At 43.1% G+C, this 27,235-nt stretch overlaps 1 protein-coding gene across 1 annotated transcript in view; it reads left to right on the top strand.

Annotated features, from left to right (window-relative positions):
• Window positions 1–27,235, top strand: part of camk1da (calcium/calmodulin-dependent protein kinase 1Da) — a 179,672-nt gene that overhangs the window by 61,097 nt on the left and 91,340 nt on the right. Inside the window, exon 3 of the mRNA XM_061959156.2 lies at window positions 4,496–4,570. Within this exon, the coding sequence (XP_061815140.1) occupies window positions 4,496–4,570 (75 nt within the window). The remainder of the gene's footprint in view (window positions 1–4,495; window positions 4,571–27,235) is intronic.

Below are 27,235 nucleotides of genomic sequence, written 5' to 3'. Positions count from 1 at the left end.
TTTATGTCAATGACACAAATAGTTCCTAGGCAGTGGTTTATGCCAATGACACAAGTAGTTCCAAGGCAGTGGTTTATGTCAAGGACACAAATAGTTCCAAGGCAGTGGTTTATGTCAATGACACAAATAGTTCCTAGGCTGTGGTTTATGTCAAGGACACAAATAGTTCCTAGGCTGTGGTTTATGTCAATGACACAAATAGTTCCAAGGCTGTGGTTTATGTCAATGACACAAATAGTTCCAAGGCTGTGGTTTATGTCAATGACACAAATAGTTCCTAGGCAGTGGTTTATGTCAATGACACAAATAGTTCCTAGGCAGTGGTTTATGTCAATGACACAAATAGTTCCTAGGCTGTGGTTTATGTCAAGGACACAAATAGTTCCTAGGCTGTGGTTTATGTCAATGACACAAATAGTTCCAAGGCTGTGGTTTATGTCAATGACACAAATAGTTCCAAGGCTGTGGTTTATGTCAATGACACAAATAGTTCCAAGGCAGTGGTTTATGCCAATGACACAAATAGTTCCAAGGCTGTGATTTATGTCAAGGACACAAATAGTTCCTAGGCAGTGGTTTATGTCAATGACACAAATAGTTCCAAGGCAGTGGTTTATGTCAATGACACAAATAGTTCCAAGGCTGTGGTTTATGTCAATGACACAAATAGTTCCAAGGCTGTGGTTTATGTCAATGACACAAATAGTTCCAAGGCAGTGGTTTATGCCAATGACACAAATAGTTTCAAGGCAGTGGTTTATGCCAATGACACAAATAGTTCCAAGGCTGTGATTTATGTCAAGGACACAAATAGTTCCTAGGCAGTGGTTTATGTCAATGACACAAATAGTTCCAAGGCAGTGGTTTATGTCAATGACACAAATAGTTCCAAGGCTGTGGTTTATGTCAATGACACAAATAGTTCCAAGGCAGTGGTTTATGCCAATGACACAAATAGTTTCAAGGCAGTGGTTTATGCCAATGACACAAATAGTTCCAAGGCTGTGATTTATGTCAAGGACACAAATAGTTCCTAGGCAGTGGTTTATGTCAATGACACAAATAGTTCCAAGGCAGTGGTTTATGTCAATGACACAAATAGTTCCTAGGCAGTGGTTTATGTCAATGACACAGATAGTTCCTAGGCAGTGGTTTATGTCAATGACACAAATAGTTCCAAGGCAGTGGTTTATGTCAATGACACAAATAGTTCCAAGGCAGTGGTTTATGTCAATGACACAAATAGTTCCTAGGCTGTGGTTTATGTCAATGACACAAATAGTTCCAAGGCTGTGGTTTATGTCAATGACACAAATAGTTCCAAGGCTGTGGTTTATGTCAATGACACAAATAGTTCCTAGGCAGTGGTTTATGTCAATGACACAAATAGTTCCAAGGCTGTGGTTTATGTCAAGGACACAAATAGTTCATAGGCAGTGGTTTATGTCAATGACACAAATAGTTCCAAGGCTGTGGTTTATGTCAATGACACAAATAGTTCCAAGGCTGGGGTTTATGTCAATGACACAAATAGTTCCTAGGCAGTGGTTTATGTCAATGACACAAATAGTTCCTAGGCAGTGGTTTATGTCAATGACACAAATAGTTCCAAGGCAGTGGTTTATGTCAATGACACAAATAGTTCCTAGGCAGTGGTTTATGTCAATGACACAAATAGTTCCAAGGCAGTGGTTTATGTCAATGACACAAATAGTTCCTAGGCAGTGGTTTATGTCAATGACACAAATAGTTCCTAGGCAGTGGTTTATGTCAATGACACAAATAGTTCCAAGGCAGTGGTTTATGTCAATGACACAAATAGTTCCTAGGCAGTGGTTTATGTCAATGACACAAATAGTTTCTAGGCAGTGGTTTATGTCAATGACACAAATAGTTCCTAGGCAGTGGTTTATGTCAATGACACAAATAGTTCCAAGGCAGTGGTTTATGTCAATGACACAAATAGTTCCTAGGCAGTGGTTTATGTCAATGACACAAATAGTTCCTAGGCAGTGGTTCATGTCAATGACACAAATAGTTCCTAGGCAGTGGTTTATGTCAATGACACAAATAGTTCCAAGGCAGTGGTTTTTGCCAATGACACAAATAGTTCCAAGCCTGTGGTTTATGTCAAGGACACAAATAGTTCATAGGCAGTGGTTTATGTCAATGACACAAATAGTTCCAAGGCTGTGGTTTATGTCAATGACACAAATAGTTCCAAGGCTGTGGTTTATGTCAATGACACAAATAGTTCCTAGGCAGTGGTTTATGTCAATGACACAAATAGTTCCTAGGCAGTGGTTTATGACAATGACACAAATAGTTCCAAGGCAGTGGTTTATGTCAATGACACAAATAGTTCCTAGGCAGTGGTTTATGTCAATGACACAAATAGTTCCAAGGCTGTGGTTTATGTCAATGACACAAATAGTTCCTAGGCAGTGGTTTATGTCAATGACACAAATAGTTCCTAGGCAGTGGTTTATGTCAATGACACAAATAGTTCCAAGGCAGTGGTTTATGTCAATGACACAAATAGTTCCTAGGCAGTGGTTTATGTCAATGACACAAATAGTTCCTAGGCAGTGGTTTATGTCAATGACACAAATAGTTCCTAGGCAGTGGTTTATGTCAATGACACAAATAGTTCCAAGGCAGTGGTTTATGTCAATGACACAAATAGTTCCAAGGCAGTGGTTTATGTCAATGACACAAATAGTTCCTAGGCAGTGGTTCATGTCAATGACACAAATAGTTCCTAGGCAGTGGTTTATGTCAATGACACAGATAGTTCCTAGGCAGTGGTTTATGTCAATGACACAAATAGTTCCTAGGCAGTGGTTTATGTCAATGACACAAATAGTTCCTAGGCAGTGGTTTATGTCAATGACACAAATAGTTCCTAGGCAGTGGTTTATGTCAATGACACAAATAGTTCCAAGGCTGTGGTTTATGTCAATGACACAAATAGTTCCAAGGCTGTGGTTTATGTCAATGACACAAATTGTTCCTAGGCAGTGGTTTATGTCAATGACACAAATAGTTCCAAGGCAGTGGTTTATGTCAATGACACAAATTGTTCCAAGGCAGTGGTTTATGTCAATGACACAAATAGTTCCTAGGCAGTGGTTTATGTCAATGACACAAATAGTTCCTAGGCAGTGGTTTATGTCAATGACATAAATAGTTCCAAGGCAGTGGTTTATGTCAATGACACAAATAGTTCCTAGGCAGTGGTTTATGTCAATGACACAAATAGTTCCTAGGCAGTGGTTTATGTCAATGACACAAATAGTTCCTAGGCAGTGGTTTATGTCAATGACACAAATAGTTCCAAGGCTGTGGTTTATGTCAATGACACAAATAGTTCTTAGGCAGTGGTTTATGTCAATGACACAAATAGTTCCTAGGCAGTGGTTCATGTCAATGACACAAATAGTTCCTAGGCAGTGGTTTATGTCAATGACACAGATAGTTCCTAGGCAGTGGTTTATGTCAATGACACAAATAGTTCCTAGGCAGTGGTTTATGTCAATGACACAAATAGTTCCAAGGCAGTGGTTTATGTCAATGACACAAATAGTTCCTAGGCAGTGGTTTATGTCTCATTGACCATTATTAGTGATATGACTCATTGACCATTATTAGTGATATGACTCATTGACCATGATTAGTGATATGACTCATTGACCATTATTAGTGATATGACTCATTGACCATTATTAGTGATATGACTCATTGACCATGATTAGTGATATGACTCATTGACCATTGTTAGTGATATGACTCATTGACCATTATTAGTGATATGACCCATTGACCATTATTAGTGATATGACTCATTGACCATGATTAGTGATATGACTCATTGACCATTATTAGTGATATGACTCATTGACCATGATTAGTGATATGACTCATTGACCATTATTAGTGATATGACTCATTGACCATGATTAGTGATATGACTCATTGACCATTATTAGTGATATGACTCATTGACCATTATTAGTGATATGACTCATTGACCATGATTAGTGATATGACTCATTGACCATTATTAGTGATATGACTCATTGACCATTATTAGTGATATGACTCATTGACCATGATTAGTGATATGACTCATTGACCATTGTTAGTGATATGACTCATTGACCATGATTAGTGATATGACTCATTGACCATGATTAGTGATATGACTCATTGACCATTATTAGTGATATGACTCATTGACCATTATTAGTGATATGACTCATTGACCATTATTAGTGATATGACTCATTGACCATGATTAGTGATATGACTCATTGACCATTGTTAGTGATATGACTCATTGACCATGATTAGTGATATGACTCATTGACCATGATTAGTGATATGACTCATTGACCATTATTAGTGATATGACTCATTGACCATGATTAGTGATCTGACTCATTGACTTGTTCATGAATGAAGATGCAACTTGTAACAAGTGTCTTCTTTGCAGGATCAAACATGAGAACATTGTGGCTCTGGAGGACATCTACGAGAGTCCGGACCACCTCTATCTCATCATGCAGCTGTGAGTTCATTCCTTTCAGACTTCTCACACCGCTGGTTATTAACAATTACTTTGTGGTAATTGTGCTAAGTCAGTGTTAATATTGGAATGGGGCCCAGACCTCTCTGTGGTGGAAAAGATGGGTCCCAAGGTCAAAAAGGTAAAGAACCCCCACTTTAAAGTAACAATACGCTCTTTATTGGCTACTCTACCCACTTCTGTTCATTGAACATGTTCCAAAAGGAGTAGGATGAATCAGAGCTTATTTGATGCTAACCCTTCTGCATGTCAGCATTTACTTTCTTCACATCCTGTCTTTAAATGTTACCATTTTATGAAGCGGTAGAGAGAAATTGAAGGTATACGTGTTATGTATACAGTACATCTATTCTCAAAGACAATTGTATTTGTTTTGACTACTTGATTCCATTTATATGAAAGCTTTTCAAAAGGCACAGATCACATTCCTAGCAAAGTACACTATTTTGCCAAAAGTATTTGGCCTAATCACTAATCACAGGTGTATCAAATCAAGCACTCAGGCATGGAGACTGTTTCTACAAACATTTGTGAAAGAATGGGCCGCTCTCAGTGATTTCCAGCATGGAACTGTCATAGGATGCCACCTGTGCAACAAATCCAGTCCTGAAATGACCTCGCTCCTAAATATTCCAAAGTCAACTTTATTGTAAGAAAAGTGAAGAGTTTGGGAACAACAGCAACTCAGCCACCAAGTGGTAGGCCATGTAAACTGACAGAGAGGTCAGCATAGTGCAAAGACTTTCTGCACAGTCACTTGCTACAGAGCTCCAAACGTCATGTCACCTTCCAATTAGCCCACGTACAGTACGCAGAGAGCTTCATGGAATGGGTTTCCATGGCCGAGCAGCTGCATTTAAGCCATGCATCACCCAATGCAATGCAAAGCGTGGGATGCAGTGGTGTAAAGGACATCACCACTGGACTCTAGAGCAGTGGAGACGCCTTCTCTGGACTGATGAATCACACTTTTACATCCGATGGACCAGTCTGGGTTTGGAGGTTGCCAGGAGAACGCTACATTTCGGACTGCATTGTGCTGAGTGTGTTTGGTGGAGGAGGAATTATGGTGTGGGGTTGTTTTTCAGGAGTTGGCCTAGGAGTTGGACTTGGCCACGGGCAGCACGGTGGAAGAGGGGTTAGTGCGTCTGCCTCACAATACGAAGGTATTGTGAAGGTAGTCGTGAGTTCAATCTCAGCCTCGGGATCTTTCTGTGTGGAGTTTGCATGTTCTCCCCGTGACTGTGTGGGTTCCCTCCGGGTACTCCGGCTTCCTCCCACCTCCAAAGACGTGCACCTGGGGATAGGCCCCTCCCACCTCCAAAGACATACACCTGGGGATAGGCCCCTCCCACCTCCAAAGACATGCACTTGGGGATAGGCCCCTCCCACCTCCAAGGACATGCACCTGGGGATAGGCCCCTCCCACCTCCAAAGACATGCACCTGGGGATAGGTTGATTGGCAACACTAAATGGTCCCTAGTGTGTGAATGTGAGTGTGAATGTTGTCTGTCGATTTGTGTTGGCCCTGCGATGAGGTGGCGACTTGTCCAGGGTGTACACCGCCTTCCGCCCGATTGTAGCTGAGATAGGCTCCAGTACCCCCAGCGACCCCGAAGGGAATAAGCGGTAGAAAATGGATGGATGGATGGATGGATGGACTTGGCCCCTTAGTTCCAGTGAAAGGAACTTTGAATGCTCCAGGATAGCAAAACATTTTGGACAATTCCATGCTCCCAACCTTGTAGGAACATTTTGGAGCGGGCCCCTTCCTCTTCCAACATGACTGTGCACCAGTGCACAAAGCAAGGTCCATAAAGACATGGATGACAGAGTCTGGTGTGGATGAACTTGACTGGCCTGCACAGAGTCCTGACCTGAACCCGATAGAACACCTTTGGGATGAATTAGAAGGGAGACTGAGAGCCAGGCCTTCAGCGTGTGACCTCACCAATGCACTTTTGGAAGAATGGTGGACAATTGCTATAAACACACTCTGCAACCTTGTGGACAGCCTTCCCAGAAGAGCTGAAGCTGTAATAGCTGCAAAAGGTCATATTGAACCCTATGGGTTAGGAATGGGATGGCACTTCAACTTCATATGTGAGTCAAGGCAGGTGGACAAATACTTTTGTCAATATAGTGTATGTAAGGAGTGCGCAATAGGAAGAGAGACGCCTTATTCTTTATACATCAAATACAAGGTGGGAGGGAGGGAGTAGGCTCAGTTTGGAGGGGGGAGAGAGCATATGATGCAACTCAAGTCAGCGTGAGACAATGGTGCACTGTTAACTGGAATAAAGAAGACAATGGTGCACTGTTAACTGGAATAAAGAAGACAATGGTGCACTGTTAACTGGAATAAAGAAGGGAGAAGTCATCAGAATGTGTTTCTTACACAAATGCTGCAGTTTGTGCAAGCAGACACAAATAAATGTTTTCCAACACACTTGACCTCCTGACCTCCTGTGTGCACTACGTGAAAGACACGTTGTTATGGAGACGAGTTACAGTGGAAGGATGACATGTGACTTGTATGATCAGCTAATGCTTGTGGATCATGACAAAGCTTATATATATTATATTATATTAGGAAGTGATGTGGTCACTCAGTCAGAACGTTGACCTTGATGTCAAGTCCTAATGTTGGCCAGACTACAGGAAAAGCTCTTTTCATGAATGATCCAATTACCAGAACTTTCCAGGTCCCAGCACCGCCCCGATGAAGCAGGACTTTAGTTCCATTGTCAGAGCTTTCTACTTGGAAGGCGAAATGAGTGAAGACGTTCTCTGCTTCTTTGTCCTCATTTCTCATTTCACCTGTGCCTGTATCACCTTTTGTCCTGCCTTCACGCCTCATTTCCATCAGCGCCACCTCTCGCCCTCCACCTGCACACTTGAAATGGACTTTTCCCCCACCTGTCAACACATCCCTGACCATCGCAGGACTATATCACTATGGTATAAACTATATCACTATGGTGTCAGAGGGGTACCTCTCGATTGGTTCCGCTCTTACCTATACGGAAGGCAGCAATGTGTATGCGTCAATGATCACAATTCACCCTGTATGACCATAAATTATGGGGTTCCCCAGGGATCCATCTTGGGGCCTCTCCTTTTTATCCTATACATAAATGATTTTGTAAACTCCTCCGAAACTTTTCATAAAATAATTTTTGCTGACGATACAAATTTGTTTACCTCACACAGGAGCCTACACGATCTACAAGTAACTGTCAATTCAGAGCTTGTGAAAGTAGATTCCTGGTTCAAATGCAATAAGCTCTCACTTAATGTAAATAAAACAAATTTTATTCTATTTCGTTCTAATAAAAACCGGACAAATACTGAGCACTGCCATATCAACATCAATGGGCAGGAAATACAGAGAGTGTACTCCACAAAATTCCTGGGGGTCATCATTGACGAATACCTCAATTTCAAATGTCACATTAGCCATCTGTTAAACAAATTATCCAAATATGTTGGCCTGTTCTTTCACCTTCGTCATTATCTTCCTCTTTATGCTCTACTCACACTATATAAAACTCTCTTTGAACCACATCTAAACTACTGTAATGTCATCTGGTGTAACACCTTCCCTACCTACCTCCACAAATTAGAATCTATGCAAAAGAAAATTATACGGGCCCTGTCATGGTCCAAGTTTAATGCCCCCACTCGACATCTATTCCATAATTATCATCTCTTAAGACTGACAGAGTTCAATATTTATCAAAATGCTTGTTTAACCTATCAAGTCATTTACAGGCTGAATTTAAGGCTCTGTAGCTTGGTTCCTATCTACCATCCCCAGCATGCCCACAACACTCGTAACTTAGATTTGATATCAGGGAAACATCGTTTACTGGATTGTACCGCTCGAAGTGTTGTATGCAGGGGACCAAAGATTTGGAACCGGCTTAATGAGAACCTCAAGATGCTGTATCCATTCTCCAACTTCAAAAATAAACTAAAAACTTATCTATTAACCACCTATATTTAATGCCTCATGTAGGGTAGACTACTGTTGGGTTTTGCATGGTTGAATGAATGTATGTATGTATGTGTATGCTTGCTTTAGTACTATTATCTTGTGTTAATCATATAGCGTTGTTTTTTGTTTTGTTTTTTGTTGTTGTACTTGCTACCATGTTCCATCATTCCATGTATATTCCATCATTTCATGTATATTCTATCCTCTGGACCCCCTGTCAAAAGCTTCTTCTAGCTTATTTGGGGGACCCTTTCACGTACCAACATCTTTAAATGATGATATTTTACTACTATTGTATTTGTTATATGGTATTGTGAATAAAACTTGAATAAAGAATAAAGAATAAAGAATGGTCATTCACATCCAGATGTGAGGCACCAACACACAGGCCTGGGCCCCGAAAACGATATCATTCTACATCGCAATAGATGTAGAATCAACAATAACCAGTAATCTAATTACTTTTAGTTCCATTACAACACTGTTAGTGATGTCACGTGTGTCAGGTTTAGGCACCAAACTAATCTATTAAACAGAACAAGAAGCAAGGAATCAGGCAGAGACAGAGTTCAATGTTGCTCATGAGGAGAACGCATGGAGCTGCACACTCAGTTACAGTCTCACCCTACGCTCTGAGGAACAGCCCACGCGCTCCTCTATTTATTCAGTTTAAGAGTTCCCTAGTTACATGGCTGAGGCTGCTTCTAAAGGGAGGGGGTCACACATTATGCCAGCAGCTCAGTACGCACAATACGTGATTATTCAGAACGGAAATGTGCTGGGCGCCTTGTGATTGCACCCTGGCTCTGCTTTGTCTGACTGATATGCCTTATCTTCGTTGAGGTGCTGGTTCGTCCTTGGCTGTTAGCAGGCTGAAAGACGGAAACATCTGCGGCGAGGCAACCCCTAACTTGCAGTGGAAGATAACAAGTTGTGTGCCTTTGCACCAAAAGTAAAGTACAGCTCGAGCACAATAGATAATAACTAGAGTTGTGTGATAACTTATATAGAACGATTCTAACAACGTGGCACACATATTTGATGTGGTTTTATGTCCACAACAAGGCAGAAAGTTTAATGCAGGAAATATCTTTGTACCGGTGAACGCAACAAGCAGTATCGCACTACAATGGACTTGATATCAAACAGGAAGCGGTACCTGTGACACGGCAGAGCACAACACACGCACACGTAGACCATGGCAATATTGTACAACTAATCAATGACTGAAGTGACAAGCTTGCCGTCCAAACAATACCCCGTTTGTTGACAGCCGTGGAAGCACATTCAATCTCTGTGTTGCCTCCGGTTAATAAAGATTCCAAAGAGATGCAAACTGCCGCGGCTAACTGCTAAAGCTAACAAACACAGCTCCGTTGGAACCCTCAATGGCGTCAGACAGCGCTAGGCAACAAGGCCAAGCCTTTAAAAAGCACCGTGCTCTCATATTAAACTGATTGTTTTAAGTAACCTATAAATGACTTTCCCTGGTAAAGAAGTAAAGAGTAATTCAATTACTTTTTTGTTAAAGTAACGAGTGCCTATAAATAATTTAATTTTCAGAACCCAGTTAATCACTATCAATATCAAATGAGTTCAATGGTGGTTGTGAAATGGGATTGACATACCAAACCACCGATGGCGTAACAGTATCAACCATCACTTTTGGTTGCACCGTCTCGCTGTTGATTCTCTGCACAGAGCGAAATAAATCCAAAATGGGTGCTGCAGAAAGCGAAGAAATAGTGGATAAAAGAGGAAAACATTTTTTTTTTGTCAAGCGGACCGTAGTCTTACCAACACACGTCCGTTCCCTATTGCGATGTACGGAAACAACAGGTAGGAACTAAAGTGCAGGACTGTATCACTCAAATAAATAACAAAATGTGCTACTTTAAAATGATCATTTGGTCCTCTAATATCTCAATAATAATTACTGCATCGCCTAATCTCATTTCCATACTTAAATAAGAATAACAGAACAAATAAAATGTTACACAGCTGTGACTTCCTGCCACTAAACCTGCAAATACTTATTTCTCTAAGTTGACATTTTGCACTATTTTGTTCAACTTTATCAGGCATTTCTTACATAGTCCTTTTTTTTCACCTTCAAGAGGTTATTGTTGTAATTTTACTATTTTGTTTACATTTACTGGTGGTTTCAATGCTTGTTTCATTTCCTTTCTGCCTTGATAGCTGAGGGGATTATAATCAGTGGAAAGTTTCCTTTGAAATTCCAATGTTAATATTCATGATATTTTTGTCCAGGTCCATAGGTCATAAAAAATATAAATATATATATATATATATATATATATATATATGTATCTGTGGGGGAAAAAAAATCACAAGACTACTTCATCTCTACAGGCCTGTTTCATGAGGGGTTCCCTCAATCATCAGGAGATTTTAATGGAAGCATTCACATACCATGGTTTATATAGGGCACAGAGTGGGTGGGTACAGGCTGGCCTAGGGGCGTGGTGATTGGCTCATGTGTTACCTAGGAGGTGTTTCCGTCTGTGGCGGCATGCTGATACAATTTCGCTGCGCTTGTTGAGGGATGACAGGTCTGGACGGTATATAATAAACAGTTTCTCTTTCAAGCATAGGTTGCATCTTTTATTACCACTATTGTAAGGTGTGCTGTATGCAAGAATTTGCCATGTTATTGAATATTCAACATTATTGTCTTTGAGGTCCCAAATGTGTTTGCTGAGTTCTGTGGTATTCCGCCACGCCCCTACGCCAGCCTGTACCTACCCACTCTGTGCCCTATATAAACCATGGTATGTGAATGCTTCCATTAAAATCTCCTGATGATTGAGGGAACCCCTCATGAAACAGGCCTGTAGAGATGTAGTCTTGTGATTTTTTTCCCCACACATACATATATTGCGCTCTACTACGGTATCGAGCACTATTTTTTGGATAACCTTATTAAGACATATATATATATATATATATATATATATATATATATATATATATATATATATATATATATATATATATATATATATATATATAAAAACTTACATCGTGTTTTCAGCCCTAAGAACATGTATGTTTTCTGTTACTTTATGCATTCTAAATCGTGAAATAAGCCAAGTAAGAAGTGATTAAAAATTAGGGGTGTCAAAAAGAATCTACATAGATTTTCGAATGAATCACAATTCTTATTTGTTATTTGATTAAAATGATGACAGAGGTCTGTAATTTTCGTCATATGTACACTTCAACTGTGAGAGACAGAATGTGAAAAAAAAAATCCAGGAATTCACATTGTAGGAATTTTAAAGAATTTATTTGTAAATCATGGAGGAAAATAAGTATTTGGTCACTTCAAACAAGGAAGATCTCTGGCTCTCACAGACCTGTAATTTCTTCTTTAAGAAGCTCTTCTGTCCTCCACTTGTTACCTGTATTAATGGCACCTGTTTGAACTGGTTATCTGTATAAAAGACACCTGTCCACACCCTCAAACAGTCAGACTCCAAACTCCACTATGGCCAAGACCAAAGAGCTGTCAAAGGACACCAGGAAAATAATTGTAGACCTGCACCAGACTGTGAAGAGTGAATCTACAATAGGCAAGCAGCTTGGTGTGAACAAATCAACTGTGGGAGCAATTATCAGAAAATGGAAGACATACAAGACCACTGATAATCTCCCTCGATCTGGGACTCCACGCAAGATCTCATCCCGTGGGGTCAAAATGATCATGAGAACGGTGAGCAAAAGTCCTAGAACCACACGGGGGGACCTGGTGAATGACCTGCAGAGAGCTGGGACCAAAGTAACAAAGGTTACCATCAGTAACACACTACGCCGACAGGGAATCAAATCCTGCAGTGCCAGACGTGTCCCCCTGCTTAAGCCAGTGCATGTCCAGGCCCCTCTGAAGTTTGCCAGAGAGCACATGGATGATACAGCAGAGGATTGGGAGAATGTCATGTGGTCAGATGAAACCAAAATATAACTTTTTGGTATAAACTCAACTCGTCGTGTTTGGAGGAAGAAGAATACTGAGTTGCATCCCAAGAACACCATACCTACTGTGAAGCATGGGGGTGGAAACATCATGCTTTGGGGTTGTTTTTCTGCTAAGGGGACAGGCCGACTGATCCGTGTTAAGGAAAGAATGAATGGGGCCATGTATCGTGAGATTTTGAGCCAAAACCTCCTTCCATCAGTGAGAGCTTTGAAGATGAAACGTGGCTGGGTCTTCCAGCATGACAATGATCCCAAACACACCGCCCGGGCAACGAAGGAGTGGCTCCGTAAGAAGCATTTGAAAGTCCTGGAGTGGCCCAGCCAGTCTCCAGACCTCAACCCCATAGAAAATCTGTGGAGGGAGTTGAAAGTCCGTGTTGCTCGGTGACAGCCCCAAAACATCACTGCTCTCGAGAAGATCTGCATGGAGGAATGGGCCAAAATACCAGCTACTGCGTGTGCAAACCTGGTAAAGACCTATAGTAATCGTTTGACCTCTGTAATATAACCTTTGTTGGCAATAACAAAGTATTGAGTTGAATTTTTGTTTTTGACCAAATACTTATTTTACACCATAATTTAAAAATAAATTCTTTAAAAATCCTACAATGTGAATTCCTGGATTTTTTTTTCAAATTCTGTCTCTCACAGTTGAAGTGTACCTATGATGAAAATTACAGACTTCTGTCATCATTTTAAGTGGGAGAACTTGCACAATTGGTGGCTGACTAAATACTTTTTTGCCCCACTGTATATATATATATATATATCCTGTCCAGCCACTCAGACAAATCATATAGTAGATGATCTATATCTGCTATACACATTTACTTTAGAAAAGAGAAGTGTTGGATATGTTTCTTTATTTGTATTTGACTTTATTAAATGTTTAGTCAAATTTTAGGAATAAAAAACACTTTTCTTTTAAGTAATATAGACATTTATCAGAGAGGTTTGTCTATTTAATGGAGAAATGTAGTTCATCATAGAACTGGCAGCTAATGTTATTAGAAAGTATTGATTTTGAATGGAGAATGGATTGTGAGAATCATTACCCCCAACAATGGGAGGGTGTGGGAGTCTTTAGTAGCTTATTTTCAAATAGATCAATTTTCAGTAACCGAGACAATTCTGCCAAATAAATTGATGAGAAAAAAAAGCACTTTTTTTTTAAACTCCAAAAGAGACGATCTCATCTTGAGTTGCTGAATTCTCACGAAACACATTTTGCTTTCTTGCTTGTGTGGCCGAGCAGCAAAAGAAGAAAGTTAGTCTCCATACCGTAGCAGCATGTGCTTATTTTATCTACACTTCTACCAACATGTGCTTATTTCTCACTGACACTTTATCTACCAGTGACGTGCGGTCACTAGAGGCAGGTGAGGCTCATCATGGAAAGAAAAAAAATGTAAAAAGAATTTTTTTTTATTAAATTGTTATATGTATCTAGTGAATATACTATAAAGTTATTTTCCATTTAACTTCACCAGTTTTAGATTATTTTTATTCAAAATCGCTGAATTTTCACATTTGCCGTTCAAATACTGAGAAGAGACGGTGCGGTGATCAGCAGCCAGTTGAGGCACGTCACTCAGTGCCTCAACATGGATTGCGCAATGACTCGGCTAACTGCTGGCCTGCTGTGCAGTGAGACCGTATTGCTATATGAATTATATTATACATTTCCATAGTTTAGTTAGCTGAGGTATATAATGTACAGTGTATTTTGTCAACAACTGTATGTGTGTAAAGTAGTTCTTGTGCTGAGCGATTGTAACCTGTGTGTTACTTCAATAAAGCACTGTACAAGTACTAAATAAAACAGTAAATGATATGTCTGGGCTAGATCAGAAGAAACTAAATTCAGCTCTAGGAATGGAGAGTAATAAAGACTGAACACAGGTTTTGAGTTTAAGTGGTACCAAATTATATTAAAGAATAATAGGAAAAATAACAAACAACATTAAACATGTAAATTCAAATGGCCATTCACATATACATCAATTCACACAACGTTCAGTTATTTACAATATCAGTATACATGATTTAGTCCTTGGTTTTTACCAACGATGGTATGAGCGCAACACAAATTCATAGTTCATTAAACGGGCCCTGCAAAGTCCACGCTGTGGTGGCAGTGTCCAGAGGGGTTTTAGTGAAGGGACGGGGAAAAAATGAAGGTTCAGGAGGACTGCAATGAACTCGTTGCGTTTTGGCAAAAAGAAGGGAAAACAGAGGGCGGCTGCCGAGAAGCCTCCTACCAGCCCGGGGTTCGGTTGGGTGGATTCAGTTCAGCTAGTTCGGTTCCAGGCATAAAGCTTCAGACTCTAGTTCAGGGCTCTATAGCTCGCCATCCAACCTGGCCTGTATGAAAGGGCAGGACCAGTCAAATTTCCAGTGCGCACACAAAAAATACATTCAAATACTAAATACTAAATAATACTACTGTATTCAAATAGCAAAGTATATTCCTTAATATTGTACAATAAATAATTCATACATCCAATTAGAATAAATATAATAATTGTTATATCAAAATATTCATTACTCTAAAAAGGTATCAAAATGTAAACAGTGCATCCACAAATAGAGTGCTAGCAGACACAGTGGTTGACTGGACTGCTTCATAAAGTGCCTTGGATGCATACCACTGATAACTATCAAAGCTAGTATGACAACACAAGAACAATAAGACAATTGTTGACAGTAATAACTTTTCATTCATTGGGTTTAACTATATTCAGAGAAACCGGGCATATAAGTAGATGCTAACCGCTCCATTCAAAACGAATGCAGCGGCTAGGCTACATAAAGCTACACAAATGCAACTCACCAATTCCGCAGATAAATCACTCTCAAACACTGCCGCGGACGACCCACGGCTCCGGTAGTCGGCTCCTACAGTTCGACATCATTACATTTTAGTTTAGAAGGCTGATTTAATAATTAAAGCGTAAAACCGAGTCACATACCTGCAGCAACCTCACAGTGTGTCCCTCTCGCTCTCACCGGTAGCAGCCGACTTCCGGGTTTTATGCTCGTCTGACAGCCGCGTTAAGTCACGTGACCGCGTGACGTAATGACGCACGCAAGTCACGTGACCGCGTGACGTAATGACGCACGCAATAACAGCTTAGACGACGGAAAATAAATAGACAGGATATTTAAATGGGGTTTTGTCACCCGGGTTACATCCTCCCCCCTTTAGATCATGCAACTCCTGATGCATGCTAAACGTCACGAACATCCGATTTCAAAAGGTTGTTTGCTGCATAGGTAGTGAACGCTTCGTCATAGGCATTGACTAAACCATGAAATAACGTCTGAACAACGGAAATGAGAGGATTACCTAACACCGCATATTGAAGGCGATTAGGAGGTTGACGCTGACGACTAGGATGACTGATCTCAGGCGTGGTTTCAACGACACGATCAGGCAAGTTCGCAGCTTCAAGTGGTAATTCTGCTGGACTGAGCAACGGCTCGATTTGGCAGGGTAATGCCTCTGCTTGGTCAAGGAGCTCGGGTTCATCCACAGGTGGGTCTTCAAATAGACCGGTTGGTGGTGTTCTGACAGGCTCAGGTGGGTTTTCACCAGGCTTGAGTTCCTCTTCTTCCACAGGTAAAGAAGCTTCAGATTTGGCAGAGGACTCCCCATCAGAAGGTGAGCTTTCAGTTTCTAATACAGGATCGACAAGAATGACTGAAGGCACAGGTGAGGAATACACAGCCCTGGTCAGCGGCTGAGTGCGGTGTTCAGCTCCGGGTTCGACAACTTGCGAACTCTGGAACTGAAAAGTGGTTGGCGGAATCAGAACTTGAGGTCGATTCCATTCCTCTTCCTCCCGGTCTTCAGATTGATCGACGGTTACTGGCTTCCGGCTCCGGGTTACAGGGCGACGTGGTGGTGTAACTGGTAATGGATCTGGACCACCACTGGATGGTAGAAAGGAGCATGGGAGGAGTAGATCTCTGTGGAGCGTACGATTGGGTCTATCTGCCCTGTTTTCAGGCCGAACTGTGTACACCGGCAGGTCCCCGGCACGCTTCACAACGACGTAAACATCGTGCTCCCATTTGTCTTCAATCTTGTGCTTGCCACGCAGCCTGACATTTCGCACAAGAACTCTATCTCCTTCCTCCAGACTCGACGGAGTGACTCGCTGATCGAAACGAGTTTTATTCCTTCCGCCAGATTTAGCAGCATTCCTCGAAGCAATTTCAAAACTCTCTTCAAGTCTGGACCGCAGGTTCTCAACATATTGGGAATGAGAGGTGGCTTGTCTTCCCCGCACAGGTAAGCCAAAGGCCAGATCTACCGGGAGTCGCGGTGAACGGCCAAACATCAGTTCGTATGGCGTAAAACCGGTGACATCGTTTCTCGTACAGTTGTAAGCATGCACTAACGGTTTTACGTGTTCCTTCCATTTGGCTTTCCTCTTGTTCTCAAGGGTCCCAAGCATGCTGAGTAGGGTCCGGTTGAACCTCTCGACTGGGTTTCCCCGAGGATGGTAAGGGGTTGTCCTGGTCTTTACAATCCCAGCGAGTTGGCACAGTTCTTTTATCAATTTAGACTCGAAATCGGGTCCTTGATCCGTGTGGAGACGTTCAGGTATTCCATAGCACACAATGAAGTTTTCCCATAGACACTTTGCCACTGTCTTTGCCTTTTGGTTTGCGGTGGGTATGGCTATTGCAAACTTTGTAAAGTGGTCGGTGAAAACCAGAATGTCTTTAATATTGCTTTGATCGGGTTCGAGTGACAAGTAGTCCATGCAGAGCAACTCCAAGGGCCGACTCGTCTTGATGTTAACGAGTGGTGCAGATCTTTCAGGAAGTGCCTTGCGTCTCACACAACGATTGCAGGTCTTGATCTTATTCTCCACGTCAGCTGCCATACGAGGCCAGAAAAAACGGGTGCGTACAAGGTCCAAAGTCCGCTCAATGCCCAGGTGACCCATGTCATCATGTAAACTGGTCAGGACTACAGACTTCAACTCCTCCGGTAACACCAGCTGGAAAGAGACTTGTTCTCCGTCATGCCTCCTCCGGTACAAGATGTCCTCTTGTATCTCGAGACGATTCAGCTCCCTTAGCAACAGCGCAAGGTCCGGGAGTTCGCTCCTTGCCGTTGGGGGAACCTTTTCCCCAGTGTCAATTTGGTGAATGACCTCTCTGATAACTGGGTCAGCTAGTTGCTTTTCCTTGAGGTCCAGATGTGACAGGGCGGGAACAACTGGTAGGCCATGATGGTCTTCACTGGCGTAGCAGTCAGGGACTGCGTTGGCTGACAAACTCAGAGACTCGACCAGGGTAATCTGACTTCCTGCGGAACTGCTGGGCTGACTGGTGACAAGACAGCGGTGGCAGATGGCAGATACAATGTCTGGGTCGAGTTCTTCCACTTCACTCTGTTCAACAACATGTTCTTCCGTGAATTTGCTAATGAGGTCCCAGTCCTTCTGCACTGACAGGTCAGCAGGTTGGTTGTGAGGGCGGCGTGATAGAGCGTCGGCGTCGAGGTTCTGCTTTCCGGCTCGATACTGCAGCTTGAAAGTGTAGGTGGACAGAGCAGCAAGCCATCTATGACTGGCGGCATCCAACTTTGCCGATGTTAACAGGTAAGTGAGCGGGTTGTTGTCAGTCACTACCACAAAGTGGGCCCCGTACAGGTAGTCATGAAACTTCTCACACACACTCCACTTCAGCGCAAGAAATTCTAACTTGTGTGCAGGATACCTCGATTCGCTTGCTGACAGGCCCCGGCTGGCGTAAGCGATTACTCTCAGCTGGCCTTCTTGGTCTTGGTAAAGAGCCGCTCCAAGCCCTGTGGTGCTGGCGTCAGTATGCAAGATGTATGGACGCTTTGGGTCGGCGAAGCCAAGGACTGGGGAACTGGTCAACTTCTCAATGAGTGTTTCAAAAGCTTGCTGGCAGGTAGGTGTCCATCGCTCTCCGAAGGGTTGTTTCGTGTCATGAAACTTTGCTGGATTTGATCTCTTCTGGGACTTGGAGGTAGGTGTATAGCCCCGCGTCAAATCATTGAGAGGTTTGGCAATGACGGAGTACCCCTTTATGAACCTCCGGTAATATCCAGCAAATCCTAGGAACGACTTGAGCTCCTTCAAAGTTCTTGGAATTGGCCAGGTTTTTAAAGCAAGGATTTTGTCCGGATCGGTCTCGACTCCCTTCTCCGAAACTATATGTCCCAAGTACTTGACAGACTTCTGGAAAAATTTACATTTCTCGGGAGAGAGCTTCAGACCATATTCTTTTAGACGATGCAATACCCGCAGCAGCCTCCGCTCGTGTTCTTCCAGCGAATCCGAAAACACAATGAGATCGTCGAGGAAAACCAGAACTTCCTTTAAATGGAGATCCCCCATGCTTTTCTCCATTAACCGCTGAAATGTGGATGGAGCGTTTGTTACCCCTTGAGGCATTCGGTTGAACTCCCAAAATCCGATGGGCGTTACGAAAGCTGTCTTAGCTTTGTCTTCTTCATTCATTTCGATCTGGTAGTATCCAGATTTCAAATCCAGAACGCTGAACCATTTTGAACCGGTCAAAGCGGAAAGAGACTCCTCCAGATTTGGCAAGGGGTAGGCGTCTTTAACCGTTTGAAGGTTCAGCTTCCTGTAATCGATGCACAAGCGTATGTCCTTGTTCTTCTTACGGACCACGACAATTGGTGACGAAAATGGCGACTCTGATTCACGAATGACACCAGCCTCCAGCAGGTCTCTGAGATGTTGTCGGACGGCCTCGATGTCATGAGGGTGAATGGGTCTGGCTCTGTGTTTGAACGGAGTTTCGTCATCCAGCTTTATGTGATGTTTCACTTTGTTCGTGCGTCCAAAGTCCAGTTCACTGAGTGCGAAGACGTCCGGGATCTGATGGAGTTTCTCCGTGATTCTTGTCTTCCACTCCGGTGGAATAGGTGACTCTCCAAAGTTCAGCTTTAGATTGATGCGAGGACTTTCAGATAGTGAACAGCTTGTTGACACGCTGTGCGACAAGATCTGCGGTGACACGGCAAGTTCTGCGATGGTGGAGAGAGGTGGGATGGTCACATCCTGGTCCGACTCGTTACTCAGGATGACCGGAATCTTCTTGAGGGATTGGCTTGGGAGCATAATCAAAGAATTTTTTACACACAGCCCACCTGGCAGTGGTGAGGCGGGATGCTCCACAAGTGCCCACTGACCGAGAGACAGCATGCTGGTGGGGATGGAGCCATCGACGACGGTAGTGCGCCCAGCAGGGATGAGGACAGGCGACTTACTGGCTAACCTCACAACGCCGTCGCAGCCTTGTTGTTGTTGCTGGTGGCGTATTTGCAGCAGTTGCAGCACTGCTCTGTAGCAATTTGCCGTCGGCTGGAAGTTGGAGAAGTCACTCCCCAAATGCTGGTTGTATAATGGCTCCAGTGTATTCATGCCGATTAATACCTGGGACTGATGAGCTTTGTCGTCAGGAACAACCAGCGCTAGCGTTGAGACGTCAAAATCAGCTCCCAGGAACTCTCTTGGAAAGGTGACCACCATCTCCACATATCCGAGATACGGAACGACCTGTCCTGCAGCTCCTTCAACTTGCAGTAAGTCACGCAGGGGTTTCACCGGCTGGTCCGCAAAATGCTGGTTGTAGAACGAGACTGGGATCGTAGTTACTTGCGATCCGGTGTCCAACAAACAGTTGAATTCTTCGCCAGCGATTTTGATGTTTGCTGTACAGCGGGATCCGACCAAGCCTTTAGGTAACCGGGATGGAACAGCAATAGTGCTTTGGGTCATTTCTTGACATTTGACATATTTCTTCTTTGGGTTGGGACATTGTGGGTCCACAACAGTTCCGGTTTGCCCCACAACTGGAACTGACTCTAGTTTAAAGATGGTCTGGATGAGAAGTTCGATCTTTGCCAGTTTTGTTGCTTTTCTGCGAACTGTTTCTTCTTGGCAGCAACCAATGCAGAGTTCGGGGGGTTATCACAGTATGTCCTTATATGACCATCTTCACCACACCGATAGCAGTAGCCAGGCTTGGGAACAGGAGACGGGTTCTTTGGTTGCTTGCCCGCCCCCTGGCCCTTACCCGACATACCACCAGGCGTGGGCTTGAAAGCAGCAGACTGACAGGATCTTGACTGTGCAGCAGTGAGTGTTGCGAGCTGCTTCTGGACGTCGGCCAGCTGTTTAGCGAGCTGCTGCGTGACGTTGGTGAGAGCAGCAATCTCTCCCCTCTCTGCACTGTCTGTGTAGGCGTACTGCGCATGGTTTGCAGCCCTGGAGCGTGAAGAGCCGAGATGTTGCTGCATACGGATGGACTTTGCTGCTTCACGATCCTCTTCAGTTCGCAGCAAGAGCAGAAATTCAGCAAACGTTGGGGGGTTCTTTTTCCTTAGTTTCAGTTGGAGTTCTGTTATTAGGGAGTTGTTCCAACAGCCACGGCAAAACTGAGTCAGAAGATGTCTTTCAAAGTCTTTATTCAGTACACCGCCTCGTTTCACAGCCTGGTTCAGCGCCACCTGTAGACGTTGCAAATATTTAGACGGTTTCTCTCCAGCATCCTGGAACGTGTCCATAAACTTGGCGTATAGCTCATCACCATCCTGGACCGTGCCGTATGCTGAGTCAAGTGTCTGTAAATACACGGCTGGAGGAGCGTCCGGTTTCAGGTGCTTCACCATATCCGCAGCAGGTGGTAACAAGCTATCGAAGATCTTGCGTGAGCGCTGTAGGTCGGACACGGCAGGATCCTTCAGTAGCAGCTCTACCCCAGAACGCCATGTGTCATAATCGGACTCTGTTGGAGATCTGGGCGATCTTCCTGAGAAGGCTCTGAGACGCTGCGCTGACAGGTTCATAGCGCTATCGTCGTTCTTCACGATATGTTCGACTACATAACGTTGAACTTCAGGTGGGTTGAGATTACCGTGCAACATGACTGGCGGAGGGGGTCTTGTGCTGGTTTGGGCTATAGGATCTGGCTGAACTCGTGGCGGCAGTTCCACGTGCTGGTTGGACGCGGCAAGATCAGCCGGATGCTTTTTACTGTCTTCGGAAAGATCCTCGTCCTCAGTGGCGGTGGTGTGGAGCTTGTTGACCTTCTGACCAAGCAGAGACATCACCCCACTTAGAATGATTGAAAAATCTTGGCCGGTCAGTTTCGCAACTCTTTCTAGCTCGGAGAGGTAATCATTGGTCTTTCGCTTCCCTACCTGGTCCGCGCAGACTGTAGCGAGTTCTGAAATTTTATAAGCCACTTTTTCCGTATCACACACATACGTATACGGCAGAAGTGGACGTAACGCAACCAATGCGGCACCTGAGCTGTACTCTACGACAATCGAACAATGAAAATCAGATTCGGGTTCATCTATAATTTCTTTTTTTGAAATAGACCCATACTGCTGTAAAAATTCAACTACTTCGTCGTCGGTTTTAGTTTTTGTCGCATCTTCGATCAAAACTGCATTTGGAATCTTAATGCCATGTTTCTCGAATATTTCCATTTCTCCAAAACAATAATATAAGTACCACAAAAAAAATTGTTCAGTTATTTCCCTCCACTCCTGGCTAGCTCGCCACGTTATGTAACCTGTGTGTTACTTCAATAAAGCACTGTACAAGTACTAAATAAAACAGTAAATGATATGTCTGGGCTAGATCAGAAGAAACTAAATTCAGCTCTAGGAATGGAGAGTAATAAAGACTGAACACAGGTTTTGAGTTTAAGTGGTACCAAATTATATTAAAGAATAATAGGAAAAATAACAAACAACATTAAACATGTAAATTCAAATGGCCATTCACATATACATCAATTCACACAACGTTCAGTTATTTACAATATCAGTATACATGATTTAGTCCTTGGTTTTTACCAACGATGGTATGAGCGCAACACAAATTCATAGTTCATTAAACGGGCCCTGCAAAGTCCACGCTGTGGTGGCAGTGTCCAGAGGGGTTTTAGTGAAGGGACGGGGAAAAAATGAAGGTTCAGGAGGACTGCAATGAACTCGTTGCGTTTTGGCAAAAAGAAGGGAAAACAGAGGGCGGCTGCCGAGAAGCCTCCTACCAGCCCGGGGTTCGGTTGGGTGGATTCAGTTCAGCTAGTTCGGTTCCAGGCATAAAGCTTCAGACTCTAGTTCAGGGCTCTATAGCTCGCCATCCAACCTGGCCTGTATGAAAGGGCAGGACCAGTCAAATTTCCAGTGCGCACACAAAAAATACATTCAAATACTAAATACTAAATAATACTACTGTATTCAAATAGCAAAGTATATTCCTTAATATTGTACAATAAATAATTCATACATCCAATTAGAATAAATATAATAATTGTTATATCAAAATATTCATTACTCTAAAAAGGTATCAAAATGTAAACAGTGCATCCACAAATAGAGTGCTAGCAGACACAGTGGTTGACTGGACTGCTTCATAAAGTGCCTTGGATGCATACCACTGATAACTATCAAAGCTAGTATGACAACACAAGAACAATAAGACAATTGTTGACAGTAATAACTTTTCATTCATTGGGTTTAACTATATTCAGAGAAACCGGGCATATAAGTAGATGCTAACCGCTCCATTCAAAACGAATGCAGCGGCTAGGCTACATAAAGCTACACAAATGCAACTCACCAATTCCGCAGATAAATCACTCTCAAACACTGCCGCGGACGACCCACGGCTCCGGTAGTCGGCTCCTACAGTTCGACATCATTACATTTTAGTTTAGAAGGCTGATTTAATAATTAAAGCGTAAAACCGAGTCACATACCTGCAGCAACCTCACAGTGTGTCCCTCTCGCTCTCACCGGTAGCAGCCGACTTCCGGGTTTTATGCTCGTCTGACAGCCGCGTTAAGTCACGTGACCGCGTGACGTAATGACGCACGCAAGTCACGTGACCGCGTGACGTAATGACGCACGCAATAACAGCTTAGACGACGGAAAATAAATAGACAGGATATTTAAATGGGGTTTTGTCACCCGGGTTACACGATCATAAAACGGCTGCAAAAGACGCACTGGCTGAGACTTGCAGTAATCTCGCCTCCTGCACCCCCGCCATAGAATGCAACCCCTGACGAGAGTGTTATATCAACTAAAGCCCACACTTAAACTTTCAACGTGCAAGATTGAATCTATTTAAAAAAGTTATTTCATAAGAAGCCAAAAAGTGCAAAAACAATAATGTTGGTGTTGGAGGAGTTGCGAATGACTGCAGGGCCACAACATTAGGTACACCTGCAGACTGCAGGTGTATCTAATTCACAACTCCTCCAACACGAACATTATTGTTTTTGCACTTTTTGGCTTCTTATTAATTAACTTTTGTAACCTATTTTTATGGGCTTTCCTCTTTGTGATGTTAAGTTCCTGTTATGCGCTGTTATACAGTATATGCCTTGAGCTCTTATTTTGAAGGCGCTAAGAGCGGAAGTGATGACACGTTGGAGTGGAGCGGAGGTTTTTGAAAGAAGGTAAATAAAGTGGTCCTCGTGTAAACTGGAGCCTCCGTGTTTGTTATTTTGTAGTTTCATACAGTATAGGCGACATTTATAAACCCTCGGTCACACTTTTTTAAATAGATTCAATCTTGCACGTGGAAAGTTTAAGTGAGGGCTTTAGTTGATATAACACTCCCGTGAGGGGTGCATTAATCCAGCACAACAGCGGCGCATGGACTTCATTTATAAGTAAAGGTAAGACCATAATAACGTTTTTTTTTATTAAATGTGCTTTTTTGTGTGCTACAGTTTGTATGCGTAAAGTTAAAGTTAAGTTAAAGTAGCAATGATTGTCACACACACACTAGGTGTAATGAAATGTGTCCTCTGCATTTGACCCATCCCCTTGATCACCCCCTGGGAGGTGAGGGGAGCAGTGGGCAGCAGAGGCGCCGCGCCCGGGAATAATTTTTGGTGATTTAACCCCCAATTCCAAGCCTTGATGCTGAGTGCCAAGCAGGGAAGAATGCTGGTATGAGCTTTTAGACATAACCCGTTAACTGCTGCCAATCAAATGGTGAATAAGATACTCTTTAGGGTTCATATGTTTGTAAATCTGACTGTGATGAAGTCCGTGCCTCACCAGCCATCAACCTCACCGCACGTCACTGATATCTACACATCCACCAGAGTAGTAGCAGGGGATCAATGCAGCGTGACAGCGTTTGCTTTGTTCCCGGCCCGCCTTATGTAACAATCAGTCCATGCTGCTATGAAGATCCATGCCATGCAGTGCAATGAGGGCACTGATTCAGTTGTGACTGCATTCGGAACACTAATTATCAGCGTAAAAGACAAGTTGTGGCCGTGATGACGCTGATATGGAATTGCACTGGACAAGTTGTGCCTATGTATCTGTTAGGTCCTCACAGCGTTAATCAAAGACTTGTTCATAAGTGACACTTGTCATTATGTTGCTCTCAGCAGCAGTAGAGTCAAATGAAATGAAAGGCCCCCGGGTGTCACCCCCTGTGCAACTCACCACCTTCCCTGTGCCCGCACCCCCTGTGCAACTCACCACCTTTCTTGTGCCCGACCCACCTTGGAAAACATTCATGAACATTTTAGCAAAATTGTTACCGTTACAACTTTCCACCACAAGGGGGAAATGTTCACTTTCAGTTTCAGTTTCAGTGCAACATGTATACGATACAATGTGATGCATCACACATTTCCAGTTGTTTCATTACAGCACGTCTGAAAAGGAGTAGGAAGAAGCAGAGCTTATTTAATTCTACTCCTTCTCATACCATAGCAAGTATCAGTGATACTTAAACTTTAATAATTGTTGTTGTGTGCACTTAGTGAACACTCTTAGTGTGAACAGTCTCTTAAAGTGAATCATATTGCTGCTTTGTTGGATTTCTTTACCTAATCCATTGCATCATTGAACACACACTGACATGCTCAATGTTTGAAGTGTTGTACGTGCATACAAATGTTATATTTCTCCTCTTTTGTTGAGAAGAATTGTTGTACATTGTTGACTAGCAGGTTATAGTTTACATCATTTTACATGTTTGCAAATGCTCCAAATCATTGAATTTCAATAATTGTGATGTACCGTATTTTCCGCACTATAAGGCGCACCGGATTATTAGCCGCACCTTCAATGAATTACATATTTCATAACTTTGTCCACCAATAAGCCGCCCCGGATTATAAGCCGCGCCTACGCTGCGCTAAAGGGAATGTCAAAAAAACAGTCAGATAGTTCAGTCAAACTTTAATAATATATTGAAAACCAGCGTTCTAACAACTCTGTCCCAAAATGTACGCAAATGTGCAATCACAAACATAGTAAAATTCAAAATGGTGTAGAGCAATAGCAACATAATGTTGCTCGAACGTTAATGTCACAACACACAAAATAAACATAGCGCTCACCTTCTGAAGTTATTCTTCATTCGTAAATCCTTCGAATTCTTCGTCTTCGGTGTCCGAATTGAAAAGTTGCGCAAGCGTGGTATCCAAAATGGCCGGTTCCGTCTCGTCGAAGTCATCGGAGTCAGTGTCGCTGTTGTTCTGTGAATCCTGCCTTCCGGAAAGCTCGGACCACAGTTGTGACCGAAATATCTGCCCAGGCATTTACGATCCACTGGCAAATGTTGGCGTATGTCGTCCGGCGCTGTCTGCCCGTCTTAGTGAAGGTGTGTTCGCCTTCGGAGCTGTGTGAAAAAAGCCACCCGGCCTCTTCGCGTAAACTTCCCTTAACCACTCGCTCATCTTTTCTTCATCCATCCATCCCTTCGAGTTAGCTTTTATGATGACGCCGGCTGGAAAGGTCTCTTTTGGCAAGGTCTTCCTTTTGAATATCACCATGGGTGGAAGTTAGCATGGCAAGCTAGAACCACAGTGAAGGATGACTTCTCATTCCCTGTGGTGCGAATATTCACCGTACGTGCTCCCGTTCCACAGTGCGGTTCACAGGAATATCAGTTGCTGTGAAATACGGTAGTAATCCGTGTGCGGATGGAGAGATTGCGTCTTTTTATGAACCGGATCCTTGTCGCTGAGTAGGAGCCATTTTGTGGTCTTTACAGATGTAAACAGGAAATGAAACGTACGGTGATATCCGCGCGTTTTTTCTTCTTCTTCCGGGGGCGGGTGGTTGCTTACAGTAGAAGAAGAAGCGCTTCCTGTTCTATGGGGGCGGGTGCTTTCCTTGGCGGTTGCTTGCGTAGAAGAAGAAGCGCTTCCTGTTCTACCGGGAAAAAAGATGGCGGCTGTTTACCGAAGTTGCGAGATCGAAACTTTATGAAAATGAATCGTAATAAAGCGCACCGGGTTATAAGGCGCACTGTCAGCTTTTGAGAAAATGTGTGGTTTTTAGGTGCGCCTTATAGTGCGGAAAATACGGTAATAAATAAAGTGTTTGCATGTTCTGTAAATGAAGTGAAGTGAATATATTTATATAGCGCTTTTCTCTAGTGACTCAAAGCGTTTTACACAGTGGAAGCCAATATCTAAGTTCCATTGAAAGCAGTGTGGGTGGCACTGGGAGCAGGTGGGTAAAGTGTCTTGCCCAAGGACACAACGGCAGTGACTAGGATGGCGGAAGCGGGGGATCGAACCTGGAACCCTCAAGTTGCTGGCACGGCCACAAAGGTGGTGCAGGAAT

The sequence above is a fragment of the Nerophis lumbriciformis genome, linkage group LG05 (genome assembly GCF_033978685.3).
Source record: "Nerophis lumbriciformis linkage group LG05, RoL_Nlum_v2.1, whole genome shotgun sequence".
In the NCBI taxonomy this organism is placed as follows: domain Eukaryota; kingdom Metazoa; phylum Chordata; class Actinopteri; order Syngnathiformes; family Syngnathidae; genus Nerophis; species Nerophis lumbriciformis.
This window is presented reverse-complemented; position numbering and strand designations above follow the sequence as displayed.